General features: G+C 38.2%; 1 protein-coding gene across 1 annotated transcript; it reads left to right on the forward strand.

Moving 5' to 3' along the window:
- The first annotated feature begins 251 nt into the window (after positions 1-251).
- On the forward strand, positions 252-16,756 carry LOC144212777 (pannexin-3-like). The gene is made up of 6 exons (XM_077740901.1): positions 252-294; positions 482-674; positions 10,592-10,734; positions 13,444-13,658; positions 14,909-15,660; positions 16,304-16,756. The coding sequence occupies exons 1-6, from the start codon at positions 292-294 to the stop codon at positions 16,360-16,362; spliced, it is 1,365 nt and encodes a 454-aa protein (XP_077597027.1). The 5' UTR covers positions 252-291; the 3' UTR covers positions 16,363-16,756.
- The last annotated feature ends 474 nt before the right edge of the window (positions 16,757-17,230 follow it).

The raw sequence follows: 17,230 nt of genomic DNA on the forward strand, positions 1-17,230 counted from the left end.
CAACATCCTTAACAGGGTGGAATGGCCAGATAATCATCTGCATTAACAGATAATTGTATAGCTTGGTGTAATCTAGGAGAGGTCTGCTGGGATAAGTGCCATCTGGGTGGTTCTCTGGTACCAAATGTGCTCCCTGTAATTTGCGTCGGATTGTGCTAAGTCTAGTTCATGGGAAATCCAACCTCTAATTTAGGGAAACACGCCCAGAATACTTAAAGGCACAACTTTCCAAAGTGCCTGCTTTGCATCTACTACTTTCTATAAGCACCACCGGAGTAAGCTGAAAGACATATGGTAAGTGTTTGTTTTTCCTAAACCTAGCATGCGTGTGGAAAAAAAATCTTGGATATCTTGTAACACATACAAAATACCAATTTGTGTTATATAGAATATGAGTGATGTATCAAGTTTCTTAAAAAAAGACTAATAATCAACATTAACAACACCTAAATATCGTGATTGGACTACATGTTTGAAACAGGCGTTCAAAATGTCCATTGCCAAGGAAGCGGCAAAGGCCATGCTATCTGATGCCTTATTGCCGGACAATGCTGCACTAAACCGAATCAACCATCTTGAGTTGGAACTTCCCCTGGACAGGATCATCAAATTTGTATCTGTTGGCCTCCCACTGTTGCTCGTCTGCATGGCCTTTACACGCGAGGTGTCCCTCGGTAAGACACGCACCCATAAACACGCACAACCACACTGAATATATATACACACACACACGCACTCGCACACACACACACACACATATATATATATATATATATATATATATATATATATATATATATATATATATATATATATATATATATATATATATATATATATATATATATATATATATATATATATATATATATATATATATATATATATATATATATATATATATATATATATATATATATATATATATATATATATATATATATATATATATATATATATATATATATATATATATATATATATATATATATATATATATATATATATATATATATATATATATATATATATATATATATATATATATATATATATATATATATATATATATATATATATATATATATATATATATATATATATATATATATATATATATATATATATATATATATATATATATATATATATATATATATATATATATATATATATATATATATATATATATATATATATATATATATATATATATATATATATATATATATATATATATATATATATATATATATATATATATATATATATATATATATATATATATATATATATATATATATATATATATATATATATATATATTTATGTATTTATTTTTTCTTCTGAAAAAACGAGTCCAAATTAGAAAATTGGCCGCGGTGCATCCAAATGGGCGTAAATTTGCCAACTATCGGTGAATACCGCATTGAAATGGGACTTACGGTCTCGTCTCCATTGCACCCATATATATGTGACTATCATAAAGTAAAACAAAAATAGCAAAAACTGCGTTGGCGTGAAAACCTAGGATTTGGCAAAACATGCTGAAAAAACTGAAATCGCAACATCTAGCAAAAAATAGGAAACAAAAAATACAATACATATACAGGCAAGAATTTGAAGGAAACAAAGCAAAAATCCAAAAAGAGCAAATGGGGAAAGATGTACTAAAATATCGAATTCCCGTAATGCGCCGCAGGTGTTTTATGGTTCTGCCTATCCAGCTAAGTTAGATGCTGTGACGCTTGTGTGTATAAGCAGTAGAGAAAAATAATTAATTAATTAATTAATGATTCAGAATGATTCAATTCAACACATTTCAAATGATAACAAATACATTTGATTTTTCATCTTTCAATAACACACATTGTGTGTTTTAGCAAAGCCAGAATATTTTACAAAATGCTTTCGGTCTACTCTGTTCTTTTTCACTGCTGAATTTTCAGGGTCTTGTGATTCTTGTGCGGATGGGGCTTCTACGATTTGTAATTATACTTGACTTTCCCTAAGCCACATCACATAAACAACGCCCACCAACATGTCATTCTATAATTATACTTCACTCGGACACAGAAACTAGGGAGGTAACATGCCAAGACTGCACCCAACCTATACTGACTGAGCCTCGCAAACGGAAACATAGGGCTTCTATTTTTGAAATGTTGATTCTACATCTGCACACTGGGAGCACACTCTCTCTAATTAAATCTTGCAACTACCACTAGTGTTGCTCAATAAAGGCAAATAGTGCACTGTCTTCATTCAATACGGTTGTAATTTCAACACAATTTTCAATAATAATTGAGCATACTTATTGTGATAGTAATCTTTATTATTTATTAATAGGGTTAGCGCAGGTGTGGGCAAAATTTTCAGCCCGGGGGCACAAGATACGATACATATAAAAGACTGCATCTGTTAACAGTACATATGAAACATGAACAGAAAAAAGGACTAAAGTATTAACATCATCATCACTCATCATTAAAGTAAAAAGTATAAAATACAAAGTAAAGTAAAAAGGAAAATATTAAGAAACATTAAAATGTAACTTAAAATAAAGATAGAGGTGCTGTAAAACATGAAAAACAAATAAGAGTGGACAGAGCTACTGCCACTGACTTCCGCGTGACTGCGCGATCTTGGGAAAAAATAAACACATTTCAAAAAATTAAAAAAACATTATTTGGACAACGTCGGCGGGCTGGATTAAAAAGCCTAGCAGGCCGCATGTGGCCCGCGGGCCGTAGTTTGCCCATGATTAGCGTTACCCCACATCAGGGGATGCCCGGACATTTCGACGACGGGCAATTAGCCGCTGGACACTTCGTCGCTAGACAGTTTGTCGACTGGACATTTCGTCGACCGGACATTTCGTCGACCGGACATTTCGTCGACGGGCAGTTCGTCGAACGGACATGTCGCCGGACAATATGTCGAATGGATATTTAGTCGAGTGTTTTTATTTTGAACGGTTGCTTTCTCGCATACGATTGTTTTGTTGCATAACTAATTTGTTGAAAGCAATCAACCAGGTAATCTCTCTCTCTCAAAATTATAATCACCCTAAATTTAACCACTAACATTAACCACTAACCTTAATCACTATCCCCTAACCCTTATCCTAACCACTAACCCAGGGGTGGCCAACCAGTCAGAGACCAAGAGCCACATTTTTTACTGTGGTACCGCAAAGAGCCACATTTTTTACTGTGTTACCGCAAAGAGCCACATCATACACATACCTTTGCTCAGCCAGATTTATTGTAAATGTCACACACCAGCATAGTAATGACATAAATTGACTCCTACAGCACTAACAGCACAGGCCAGTCATTATCAACAATGAACATTGTGTGCATTGTCTCACACAGACAAACTCTCAGTTCAACCAAGTCCACAAACAAAAATATAATAATTTACAATAGCGTTTTTCTTTTGCTATGCATGTTACTTAGTGGGACTTCTGGCATAAAATTAGAGCCTATTTTTGCGCAACATTCGCTCCTTGTGAGCTCTCATTTATTATGAATGGCTTTTAAGTAGCGCGCCCACCACGTGGTGTACGCCTCACTCTCCTATTGGCTGCTCCCGGCTGAGCACTCTCGCCTTGGTCTGCCTCGCAGGGGGTGTGGCTTTTTCAGCCGACGCTCGATCTTTGGGATACTTTGTGTGTGCGCGACGCTGTTCATTGTCGCTTCTGGTTCACGGGAGCTCTCCCACTCTGTTAAAAACGTTTACTTAAATGACCTTGCTCCTACTGGGAAACTTTGAGGTATTTTCATCCCGAGCACATGCGCATTGGACGAAAATACCGTATTGAACTCAAGCGAAGCGCACACGCAAATAAAAATAAAACACAAATACAAACTTTGATATGGACGTAAGAGCCGCATGAAACCGGGCAAAGAGCCGCATGCGGCTCGCGAGCCGCGGGTTGGCCACCCCTGCACTAACCTTAACCACTATCCCCTAACCCTTATCCTAACCTCAACCACTATCCCCTAATCCTAACCACTAACCTTAACCAGTAGCACTTAGCCCGCGACAAATAGTCCGTCGACGAAATGTCCGGCGACGATATATCTGTTTGACGAACTGTCTGTTTGACGAACTGTCTGTTTGACGAACTGCCTGTTTGACGAACTGTCTGTTTGACGAACTGTCTTTTTGACGAACTGTCTGTCTGGCGACGAAGTGTCCGGGCGATGAATTGTCCGTTGATGAAATGTCCAGTCACGCATCAGAGTGCTCAATACGTAGATCGCAATTTATCAGTCAATCAGGATCAGAAAAGATAGGTACTTACCTTGTTTAACGAACACCTTTTGGCTTTTCAATAACACATTTCATTTATTAATTATTCATTTATTACTGTAATTAGCACCAAATATCTTACATAGCTACCAAATCATTTGATGTATTGGCACCAAATTTAAAGAAAAGATAGGTATTGATATAATGACCTTCCCTGATGAACACCTTTTAGTTTTTAAATAATTAATTTATTACTATTATAATCCTTATAAAGCGTGACTTATGGGTGTGTGAGTGTCTGTGTGTGTGTGTTTGTATATTAAGATTCTCTCGCTATGTTTGTCCAAACCGTGCAACGTGGAGAGTTGAATTTTTGGTACGAACCGATTACGAAAAAGATTCTAGAACTAATTGATTTCCTATGTAGAGTTACGAATATATATACATAGAGGGTAATGGTAAACAGGTGGAAACAATCAGGGATGAACCACACCATGGTGTGAGAGCCTCATAGTGTAATTCCATGAGCATTAAATGTACTGTCTGGAAATACCTACAATGACTTTAACACCTTTGAGCTATAATCCTGATAAAGCGTGATTTATGTATGTATGTATGTGTGTGTGTTAAGATTTACTCGCTAAGTTTGTCCAAACCATGCATCGTACATCAAGTTTTTTCATCGAGTTGAAATGTTTTAGGTGGCCAGAAACGCCTGTCAGATCCTAGTAGACAAGGGAATTAATCTCTTCGCCTTCTCTAAGTGTGTAAACTCAAGCTTTTATTTGTAAAACCTGAAAGCAAAGTTGATGTATGAATCGTTGTTTTTACATGATATCCCTTAATGTATACTCGGCAAGACACAATGCTGCTTGCCCCGCTGACCCAATTAAGTTGTAAGGTATTATGACTTTCTGCGTCATTTTCAAACGTTGTTTTTGGAACAATTTCCGCCAGCGAGTTTCCAGGTGCACACACACACTAATCCACCCACCAACCCAAACATCCATCCATAACTTATGCTTTATCAGGATTATAGTAGAAAAGATAAAGCATGATTTATGGATGGGTGGTTGCTGATTTTAACATTCTCACGCTACGTTTGTCCAAACCGTGCATCGTAGCGAGTGGATTTTTTTTTAATGGCGGCCAGAAACGAATGTCAGAGTCGAATAGATGAGTGATTGAATTTCGTTACCTCCTCTAAGTGTGTAAACTCAAGCTTTGAGTATTTGCAAGGATTATCGATGAGTATGCCTGACAAGAAATATGTTAACTTGCTACACTCCTGTGTTAGTTTTAAGCATTACACTGCAGATTTGAAAAATCCATACCTACCTCAGTGCACACTGCAGTGCTTCCGCTTAGTCATTTCCGCTTGAAGTCAGTTGCATGAACTACGCAACAGCACCACTATTTTCTGAGTTTTTATTTTCGTCATATTTTCACTTTAGTTTACAATGTCATAACAAAAAACACCCAAGCATTGCTTAAATCAGTAAAATTCATCCTTTCTTTTGGCTATTGACCGTCAGTTTTCCTTACTTTTTCCTAAAATACATACTCCTGCTTCTGTATACCTGTAATAATTGTCTACATATTTGCTGTGCTATGCATACACCTGAAATTTTCCTTAACATTGCTTAAATCGGTAAAATTTGTCATCCTTTCTTTTGAAATTGACCGTCAGTTTTCCTTACTTTTTCCTTAAAATACATACTCCTGCTTCTGTATACCTGTAGTTATTGTCTACATGTTTGCTGTGCTATGCATATACCTGAAATGTTCCTTTCTGATCCAACCCATTTTTCAAAAGAGCGCAACAACAGTCTTCTGGCTCTAAACAAGCAGGTTTGTTACCTCTATTTTAAGGCAATTTTTTTAAGACTATTAAAGGACTCACAGGAACCCTGTTTGAAATAGAATGACAATATGTAAAAGCAAGAAGAGAGAGTGACTTTTAAAATGTATTTATTGATAAACTGCCCCCTTGCTTGTTTAAAATCAAAAGACAATTGTTGCTCTATTAAAAAAATCCCTTTTGAAAAATGGGTGTTAAACAAATAAAAGATTGAATTTACACACTTAGAGAAGGTGAAGAAATGCAAATGTCTATTAGGATCCGACAGACATTTCTGGCCACCATAAAACATTTACAAGTCTCTACGTTGCACGTTTTGGACAAATACAGCGAAATAATCTTAACATACACACCCACACCCATTCATAAATCACATAATAATCATCATAATATCTATAAGGATTATGATATTAATCATTACATTTTATTATTACTAAATCATTTATGTGTAGTAGCACCTGCTTATGGCAGGTGTGATACTGGTGCGTGCCCATAGCGAGCAATGATGATGTTGCTCGCACTGGTACTCAGTGTGCTCAGGGGGGTTTTCTTTCTGCCCAGACAAAGAAAAAATGAGAGGGAACATTGTTCACCAGCATTTTCACCAAGGCACTTAGAATTTCACATAAGTCTTGTAGTGTTTTTTCTCACATAGCTCCAGGCAAATGGCCTCAACTTTAAACGCAAGGATAAAATAAAAATACAAAATATATACATTGGCAGCATGTAAATACTTGTATTTAGAAATATGTCCAGCGGGGGGCAGTACTATTGGACCGGTCTTTCCTCTCACATATCCTAAACTTCATCCAACGTATGTTATTTGTAATTTCTTGTGTGAACTGTGTGTGAAAAAATTAAAGTGTTTAATTTATTATTTTATTAAACAAACAAAAGCACGACTCAAAATCGCAGGCTAGTGTGTTGTGTGTGTACATATACTGTACTTGTGCCCCTTTGTGTGTTTGCATGGCCATGCATGTAGTGGATGTTTTTCATGTTTACCATTCCTTTCAGTTTTAGTCGTCTTGAGTGACAAATGGATCACAAAACTAAGTCACTGAACTAAAGCTGAAAGGAATGGTAAACATGCAAAACATCCCCTAAAGGCATGCTCATGCAAACACACAAAGGCGCTAAGAATCTTAATCCAAAAATTAATCTCAACGCTTTCAATGCTGGTGAAAAATTTCTGTAGTAGGATTTCTGCTATTTTCTACTATGTCTTCTGTTCTGAATGCCCTTGTTATTTCTAAATGAATTTTATCTGTATATGGCCCGCGGGTCGAGTTTGAAAAACATGTACACACCCGTTTCGGCACAACGTCCGGTCGGCTGGCTATCCGGTCGGCTAATTATCCGTTCGGCTAACTATCCTTTCGGCCAAACGCCCACTCGGCGTCTCCTTAACGTTTCAAATGTGACCACCCTTTTACAGTGCAAAAGTAGCGCCACATAGTGCTAGTGCTTCTTCTTTACACTGCCGGTTGAGCACCACCGTTGGTCCAGTCTGTTTCCTGTTGAGAAGCACAGTCTCCTTCTGCTGATCCAAATTCAGTGCGTTTTCTTAAAGATTTCCCTTTTTATGCAGTCAGCCAGATTAGCCTTGTCATCCAGTTCCAATCGTGCAGTGAATAATGGGGTTTTGTATGGTCTATTAAATAGATTTCCATATGTTGTTAACGAGATATGGAATCTTCTGTCCATCCAGCCAATTATTTTCTCAACACAATTTGGGTGCCATTATCACTAAAAATCAATGTTTCTTTGAAATTTCAAATTATGCACCGATATACCGAGCATAGGTTAAGCATGCTCTGCAACCAATTTAACCTTATAAGTTGTGTAGTGGCACCGTGCCCAGCTACCTTCCCCCTGTCAAAAAATAGGACTTCCCATGACTCAAACTAGGTAAACTGAAGTCCCAATTTGTTTTTGTTTTTTTTCTTTGTTTTTCCTCAGTGCTCCCAAATTTCCCATTCCAAAGAGCAGATTGTTTGTTTCTCCACATTAAGGTTCAAATGCGAAGTACTACTGCTGCATTTCCGTCAAAAATTTCCTTTGGCAATTTTTTTCTTTCTTTTTGTTTTTGTACCTATCTGCCGCGCCATCCCCAAAAGGTTTACTGGTGATTTCAGATTTGTAGCAGTAGTCTTGAAAGTAAAGTTTTAAAACATTAAAGTATGGAATATAATATATAAAGTAAAGTAACAAGTAAAATCTTAAGAGAAAATAAAATGTAAAAATAAAGGATAAAAAAGCTGTAAAAAGCTGCAAAAACACAGAATACGAGTGAAGGTATAGGGAGCTACAGCAACAAGCACCTATGATGATAAGAATATATTGATAAGACTTACCAGTGCTGTGTACGCCTACTTCCCCAGAAATGACAGGATTTTTTTGCAAACAAAAGACCAGTGGTTTAGTTAGCCTTAATAATACTTCCTTTGTGAAAAAAATGAAAAAGAAAATGTTAAAGAGATAGAAACTACCTAAGCAATTGAGTCTGAATCGATTGCCACGCTAAGTCGCACAAGACGAATCATTCATCCAAATTTGTAACTCGGATGATTCACAATGCATTCGTCTCACTGAATGTTTTCAGTTTACAGTGCAGTTCAATTAAGATGACAGGAGCCCTAGTGATGGGGGGAGTTTCGAGGGATTTAAATTGGAAATTTGGTACTTTTCTGAAATGGTTGCTTAAAAAAATGTAAGTAAACATTTTTTGGGAAGTCCGGAGTTTAGGGAGGCTGTCTGGAGTCCCGAAATTAGCATTTCCGGAGAAACTCCTGAAATAACGAGTTGTTGGCAGCCCTGAACTAAGGATATAAAGTATAAAATAATACAAGACACCAACTTCTAACTTGTAAGAGGTTTCAGAAGATTGTCAGGCAAACATGGCAGTAAGCAACGACAAGCCAAACAATACTCCGACAATCCACTAATTGTGGCAGGTGTTCTTAAATCCAGGATGCACCGATCTGCCGCAGCTGTGTTGAACTGCCCCTTCTCTTTTGGGCTAAATAGTTGATGAAAAGAGAGTAATTGTAAGTTACAGAACATGACAGACAGACCACTTACAAGATCAAAGAAACTGGGCCATATTATACCGACTTGCTCCGGAGTCAAAGGACAGACTATAAAATCTTTGCTGGTCTGCTGAATTATTATTGACCTCAGACCAGAATCCCATTTCAACAGGTTTGCCAAGAACCAAGCATAGTTAGCCGGCATTCAGTTATTATGGTTACCTCTGGAGTAAAATACCTAATGATCCGAGGTTTTCTCAGACAATCATCTCCTTTAAATCAGGAGCTACTGTTCACTCCATCCATTTAATAACTGTCCATATTTTTTTTAAATACCCAATGATATGAGTTTTTTTAAACCATATTTCCTGGACTAATTGTTACAACTGTCATACTGATTTAACATGACCTTTGTGTTTTGATGACGATTTCTTATTTGTGTTTGGATTATTTTCATTCAACATTTTCAATTTCCGTAATTTCACTTATAGGGTGCCCTTAAGTCTATAACTTTCTCTAAAAGGAAAGGACCGCCCAATCATTCGGTGTGCCCTGTTTTGGGCTAAATTCAACATTTTGTATGACCCTGACCATTTGACTAACTGGTTTCATTTCTTGCCGACACGGTACTTATTGCGATCAGCCCAGCCGATGATCACCCTAAAAATAGCATCCACGGGTATTTCAAGCATTACGGTAAATCAATTTAAACATCCCAGCGGCAAGGCACTTAAGTTCCATGTGATCGTAACGCTTTTAACTCTCCATACAAAGATGACGGGCAGGCAGCATCGCATGAGTTACCTGGCGATTTGGAATGGATTGTTGATGCTTGGGCCAAAGTGCAGGCGGGCAATGTAGTTTGAGCTTTCGTCAAAGCTGCAATCATTATTACTAAACCCCAGGCGACAACTCTGACCCCGACAATGAGATGGAACCCAGCATTGTTGGCAAACTTGCCCACTTGGCTGAGCTTCTTATGACGGAGACGGAAGATGAGGACTTGGACAAACTTGTAGATGTTTGATCACTTTGACGAATACATTACATATTACGTCAATGAAACAAAATCAAACTCAGTTTTGTTCATGTTGCCTTTTTAAAAACATACACTAGCATGCATGCTAACGTGTGTGTCATGCTACCACAGTGAATCATTTGAAATGAAACACCTTTTGTTTGGCAAAAAAACAGAAAATACACCCGCAACTGAGATGCCGCCCTTTCAGGCGGTGCATCGTATAGTTGTGGAAATACGGTACCCTGTTTTGAATTGTGCAATGGAAATACATTTTCCTAGCTTTGCCTAATGTATTTACTTAAGTATCTTATACAGTTCAGTGTTGCTTGAAAGCAATTCATCAACATATAATCAAAGTTATTTTCAAATTCACCATAATAGCATAACATGTTACTAATCATTTTGCTCTTTCTGTAGGCCCGCAAATTAGCTGTTTTCCTCCCAGCAATTTCACAATGAAACAGGCCAGTTATGTGGATACATATTGCTGGGACTCTCTCATCCACTATGAGTTTGATAGCGATGGAAACTTTGAGGAGCGCTCCCTTTGGGTACACAAAGTGAGAGAAATTCATTTGATTTGGTTATGCCTGTTGTAGAAGTTTATACTTAGTATAAAAAAGGGACTGTTATGTAAAAAAATTCTAAACATGTATTGGTTGTACAAGTTGTTTGACCCTGAAAAAAAGCTTTTCTTACGGAACAATCAAAAACTAACCAAAAAGTATTACACAAGCACAACTCATGATGGATTTTAGTGTCCTTTATTGATAATTAAATGTTTAAAGGACCTTCAACTGTTTTATCAATTTGGCCTGCTTTTATTACATTGACCCATGCATAGCCAGAACTTCTTTCTATTTATGTTGCACCACTTTATCTCTTCTATTACGCATGTCCTGTAAATTATGGAATATACTGCCACAAGAAGTTTAAGATGACTCAAATAATTACTGAATTAAAAGAGGCTCACGATTCACACACCAGATTAGTTTTTTAATCAATATATATATATTTTTAGGGTTTTATTCATGAACTATAAAGTTTGTTTAGAATTGCTCTGAAGAAAGAAACTACAGTAATACCTTGATATACGAGAACAACATACGAGAAATTTGAGATACTACGACGAAAATTCAGAGCAAATTTTTGCCGAGATATGAGACGAATTTGACATTCGAGCATACGATGCGGCCACTGGTGGTCCTTTTCAAGCTGCGCAGTGAAATTAATGACGAGAGAAAGGGACTGCTTTTAATATGGATAAAGGAGAAACAGTTAGCGGAATCTACGAGGAATTGGAAGTAAAGCAAGCTGCTGAGAAAGGGGAGTCGTGGCTGGTTCGATAAGTTTAAAAAACAGACTGGGATACACTCGGTTGTGAGGCATGCGAAAGCAACGGTTCCGACTCGAAAGCCGCGCGGAATACATTAAAACCTTTGCCTCGGTTATGACACAACAAATGTGTGGTTTCGTAAGTAAAGTTCACATACCGTAAAACCTCTATTTGAGCGGCACCTCTAATAAAATGGCACTTTGGTGGAAGAATTGAAAAATAGAATGGCACCGCTAATTGAATGTCACACAGTAGAGGTTTTTCTCAACCTGAGAAGGTGATCAGATGACCAGCGCCTTCTTGTCTGGGATTGATACTCTTGACACATTCGCGATGCCACAGAGAAGCAATTGAAGAAGCTCCATATTGATGTGGCCGTGATTCCAGGAGGCTGCACCAAATTTATACAGGCCCCCGAGGTCTACTGGAACGCTCCATTCAAGGCCGGAGTCCGACTGTTCTACAAGAACTAGATGTTGCACGGCGAGAAGAGCTACACCAAATTCGGCAACATGCGAGCATCAACAATGGAAGTTTATTTAAAATTGATTTTCGATTTTTAGGATCGCCTGCCGAAGATCTTGATGATCTAATCATCTGACTGACCAATGCTCTCGACGGCTCGAAGGATTGCCAGATACATTGTTTCTGGTCATACGGCCGATTCAGACTGGTTTGCAACTTCTCCAGCAAGCGCGAGCCAATGCTGGCGACGATGAACGTGAACTTACTCAGACACTCGTTGCTGATGCAGAAAGTGATGTGAATGACGAGGACAGCTACAATAGCGACGATGATTTTCACCAGTGAATTTGTAATTTCTTACCAGTAATTGCCTTGTATTTGTGCCTTTTGTCAAATAAATATGTATGTTACCAGGTTTCACTTTTCATCCATAAAATTCACCGTATATAAAAATTCTGACAAGCTAGTCGAAAAATAGAGTGGCACCCTCTAATTGAACGGCACCTCTAATTGAATGGCACTACGGAGGAAAGTTTGAAAATTAGAATGGCATCCCATTGAAATAGAGGTCACAAAAGTGTAGCAAAATGAACATGTTACAGGCTCTCTCTGCTTTTAGCCGCTACCGTCTGTCTCGGAGGTAGGAATTTGCAGAGCTGCCAACTTCTCTAGAACTTCAGGAGTTTACTCTGGACAAGTAATGCAAAATCCGGGACCCCTGACAACCTACCTAAACTCCGGAAACCCCCAAAAATCTCACCTACATTATTTTTGCTGAAAAGTGCCAAATTTCCAATTTAAATGCCTCAAAATTCACACCATCGCTACTGCTTCCGCCATCTTACGCATTTCATTCAACTGCACGACAAACCGGATGAATTCGGTAACTTGAGTGCATTATGAATCCTCCGAGCATGATAATAAGAGTTTGATTTAAATTGTCCATTTTTTGTGTGTGTACATTTTTTATCGAATTTGCACAAATCTCATTCACCCCTGATGGAAACAAAACCCATGAAATGGGACAAGGGTACTCCTGAAATGGGGTCGACAGAGGTTGGCAGCTCTGAACTCCATACATACGATACACACGTATCTCAAGGTATTACTGTATTGTCAATGCTATGGCTGCCCACCATTTTTTTGTCCTCTAACACAGTCGTCCCCACCCTTTTTCTCACCGCGGACCGGTAAATCTCTTTCCATTTTCATACGGACCGGCTAATAGGGAGGATGACAACTTAAGACAAAATTGTGCAGGGTGCACGAACGACGTACACGACGGCACAAAAAAAGGCCCAACCACAATAGCAATTATTTATTATTATTATAAAAACTTTTCTTATTTCAAGTAGGAGGGTGAGATTAAAAGTTAATGTTTATTTCTCTGACAGACTGGCACCAGGTGACTCGCGGACCGGCGGTCTGGGACCGCTGTTCTAACATGTTCTATGTCACTTTTTTTCAGATGTTTCCTTATTCTCTACTGGCAATGGCAGTTTTAATGTATCTGCCAGCTCTCATCTGGCGGCATCTAGTTGTTCCTTCTTTGGGCTCAGATTTGCTCTTCATTATTGATGAGCTAGACAAGTCATACAATCGCTCAATTCGATTGGCTCAGCGCATACTGGATATGCGCCAGAATACCAACAACCCATTAACATTTCAGGCAGAGCTGCAGAGGTAAAAAATACAAAAAAAAACTTCCACTTTCACTTCACTTTATTAATTTGTTCATATAGAAACAAAACATGAAACAAAATAAGGACCCTGTTTTCCATCTTTATTTGGAAGATCTTTAGATTGCCTCCCAGATTTCTTATTTAATGAGACTCAGTTTATCGCTCATTATAGGCCAGTCAAGGGGTTAGGGTTAGGGTTATCATTCAACCATGTATCTAAGAACATAATTTTGAGCATCATGGCAGAGTAATGCTTTCGGAAAGAAGAACGCCAAGATCGTTAACCAAAATAGGGAATCGAAGAAGCATTATAATTAGTGGAATGCAATGAAATATTACAGATCCGATAAAATATGTTATCTAGTAGTTGAAAATATATTAAATAATGGAGAAAATCCTGTCGGCCAGGATTATTAGTTGTAGTAGTAGCAAGTAGGGTTCATTTTATTCACTTGAGTCATGAAATAAAGAATAATTCCTACACAGGTTGCAATTTGTTTTGAGTTTATTAGACTTCAGAGATATTGAAAAAAAATTGTACTGGCTGATATCACAAAAGCATTAAATCTCAGATGCCCTCATGGGGTGGTGGTGCAAAAATCAAAAACTCTGCATGCCTCCTCCAGGTGGTCTTTTCATGACCATCTGAAGTGATTATGCCGTCCTTTCCAGGTGGCGGCGACTTTTGTTTTATTTGACCATTTATATCATTTGCTGTGACAAGTAAAGATGTGTTGAGACTAAATATAGCTCAACTGTCTGCCTCAGGTCATGGTCTAGATACTGTCTGAGGTCTGTGAAGATATATTTCTCCTGACCCCTTTTGATTCAATGTGCAAGATAATTTTTAATTTTTTTACAATCAATTTTCTTTTTTTTTAAATAGATTACACATATGCATTCTTAATTTTCATGGATGCCCCTATGTCCTTGTTATTATATTACTTACTTCATTAAGTATGTCATCATTTATGTTAAGCATTTGAATAGTTTGCCTCAAAAGAATTGGAGATTAAAAAATAAATGAATCACTCAGTAATTAACCAAGTAAGCAAAATCAGCAGTGTATTCTGTTCTGGTCAAATTTATTCGATATCATTTAGTAAGGTTTCCGAAAATAAGAATACATGCTCAGGTTCGTGTGGTAGGCAGTTTCTTCAAATTGAATATAGAAAATGTTTGTTTTCATATGCAGCTGAACATGACTGTGTAAGATGGTGCTCACATTCTTCTATTTTTGTTCCTGTGCAGAGCAAAGAGGAAGCGATACTTTGAATACCCTCTACTGGAGAGATACATGCAGTGCAAGCAAAATTCATACTTCCTTGTGAGCATGCTATTCCTGCGTGGCTTCCTCCTGCTGACCTTCATGACGGCTGCCTGTCTTTATCTTGCCTACTTCCACTTGTCAGCCTTCCTGCAGGATGAGTTCAACTGTTTTTTGCGTGGTGGGATGCTACGGGATCAGAAATGGATTCCCGAGCTGGTTCAGTGTAAAATGATTGGCCAATTGATCTTTCAAGTGATAAGTGTGGCTAATGGTGCCATCTATGTTCTATTGGCCCCAATTGTTCTCTTTAGTATCCTTAGGCTGTTTGTGTGGGACACCACATTCATATCTGTATATGAGGTCCTTCCAGCACTGGCTGTCCTAAACAAACACAGGCCAGGATGCTCTCTAAATGATCTCAATGTGCTTCTTCTCTTCCTGCGTGTCAATGTTGCACACCTAAAGTCATATGGGAAAGTTAGGGCTTTATGCTCTCTGGCACCACCAATGGTTGGTAAAACTACAGCAGGACAAGGACTGAACGCAATGCTAAACCAAGAAGAGCTTGAAGAACAGAATGAGGCCAGAATGGAGTTGGCAGAAGAGATGATGGACACAAAAGAGGAGGGGAAGTTCAGTCTTGTGGATCTCATGACTATACTGGGAGCGGCACAGGGAAGAGTTGTAAACTGCAATGAACAGAGGCCAATGGTGGAGGAGAATATGAGTTTTGGTACCGTAACACTGATTTACACCCTTAAATGTATTCTACTAGTGTCTATTTTCATGTACATAATTTGGGATGCACAGAAAATTTTTAACTAACCATGAAAACAATTCTGTATTTTGAAAACATATTCAAGTAATATAAGTGATTTTATGACGGATCGCTCATCTGCAAAAATTGTCCTGTATTTTTCTGCTTAATTATTTTCCCCAGGCCCGGTGGATGAGTGGTTAGCGCGTCGGCCTCACAGTGGGAGATTGCATGTTCTCCCTGGGCCTGAATGGGTTTTCTCTGGGTACTCCGGTTTCCTCCCACGTTCCAAAGACATGCATGGTAGGCTGATTGGACACTATAAAATTGCCCCTTAGTATGAGTGTGAGCGTGAATGGTTGTTTGTTTCCTTGTGCCCTGCGATTGGCTGGCCACCAATTCAGGGTGTCCCCGCCTCTGGCCCAAAGTCAGCTGGGTTGGCTCCAGCATCCCCCGTGAACCTTGTGAGGATAAACGGTTCAGAAAATGAGATGAGAGATTGTTTTCCTCAATACAAACAAAAATACAAAATTTGATAAAAAGTGAATGCCACTGGTGCATGAGAAGAGATAGATTTGTAGTAATTCCCAGTCCTAACTACCTCTTTGTCTTTTCGCAGAATCTAACCTCCATGGGTATCAAGAGTTGAAGGAGACCCCACCATTTAGTCATTACTAGGCCTCATAGGGAGAATGTGAAAAGGAGTTGGATTAAATTAAACATTGACAAATCATGTTTTCATTTTGCTCAGCTACTATTAACTACCAAACACACAAAAAACTGATCATATTTCAGATCTGATTGCATTTCACAGAAGAGTTATGTCAGTTGGATATCATAAATGTCTTTAAAATCTTTGTTGCTTTCATGCCATAATTTTGAAAAAAAAATTTAGACTCAATTCTGTATTTATATTATTCTCATTGAACAAAACTGAGTCTTGTATTGTGTTTGAAGGGGTGCAATAGATGGCGATGTACACACTTCGCGGCTTCAACCTTCATGGCTATTCTACATGGCTGATTTTTTTCTTATGTATAACAAAAAATATTCATAAAATTGTAAAAATCCATGCTGGAACTGTGCTTTTTTCTCTGAATTGTGTGGCTAGCATCCAAGAAGAGGAATTTGACTGCAGAAGAAGAATTATGCGACATACATTATTAAGGGCTGAGGAGTACAAGAGCTTGCCCTCTCCTGTTTTGTTGTTAGTTTACTATCGTGCACATTTCCACATCCAACGGCGAGCCTTTTCCAACTTTGTTTGAATTTGGAATCATCGTTTAAAATGCCTCCTTCGTGTGGAAAAATATGTCAATATGTCAGAAAAGTGGAGAGACGGCGAGCTGAGGCTGGCATGAAGCACCGCCGCCTCCTCGTTGCAGAGCCGCGAAATGGCTGAAAAGTGGAGGTACAGTACGACGTGGCCGGCCCGGGCTGGCGCCACCTTCCTGTTGCAGAAACACAACATCGCTGAAAAGCAGAACTACAGCGAGCCGGGTTGGAGCGAGTGTCCTCACAGCTCCGGAGTCGGTTATTTGGAGTT

Source organism: Stigmatopora nigra, chromosome 19, assembly GCF_051989575.1.
Source record: "Stigmatopora nigra isolate UIUO_SnigA chromosome 19, RoL_Snig_1.1, whole genome shotgun sequence".
Taxonomy (NCBI): domain Eukaryota; kingdom Metazoa; phylum Chordata; class Actinopteri; order Syngnathiformes; family Syngnathidae; genus Stigmatopora; species Stigmatopora nigra.

Coding starts and splice junctions, on each gene's coding strand:
- LOC144212777 (XM_077740901.1), top strand. Junction 13,659..14,908: donor TTTCAGGCAGAGCTGCAGAG/GTAAAAAATACA, acceptor GTTCCTGTGCAG/AGCAAAGAGGAAGCGATACT. Junction 15,661..16,303: donor GGAGGAGAATATGAGTTTTG/GTACCGTAACAC, acceptor GTCTTTTCGCAG/AATCTAACCTCCATGGGTAT.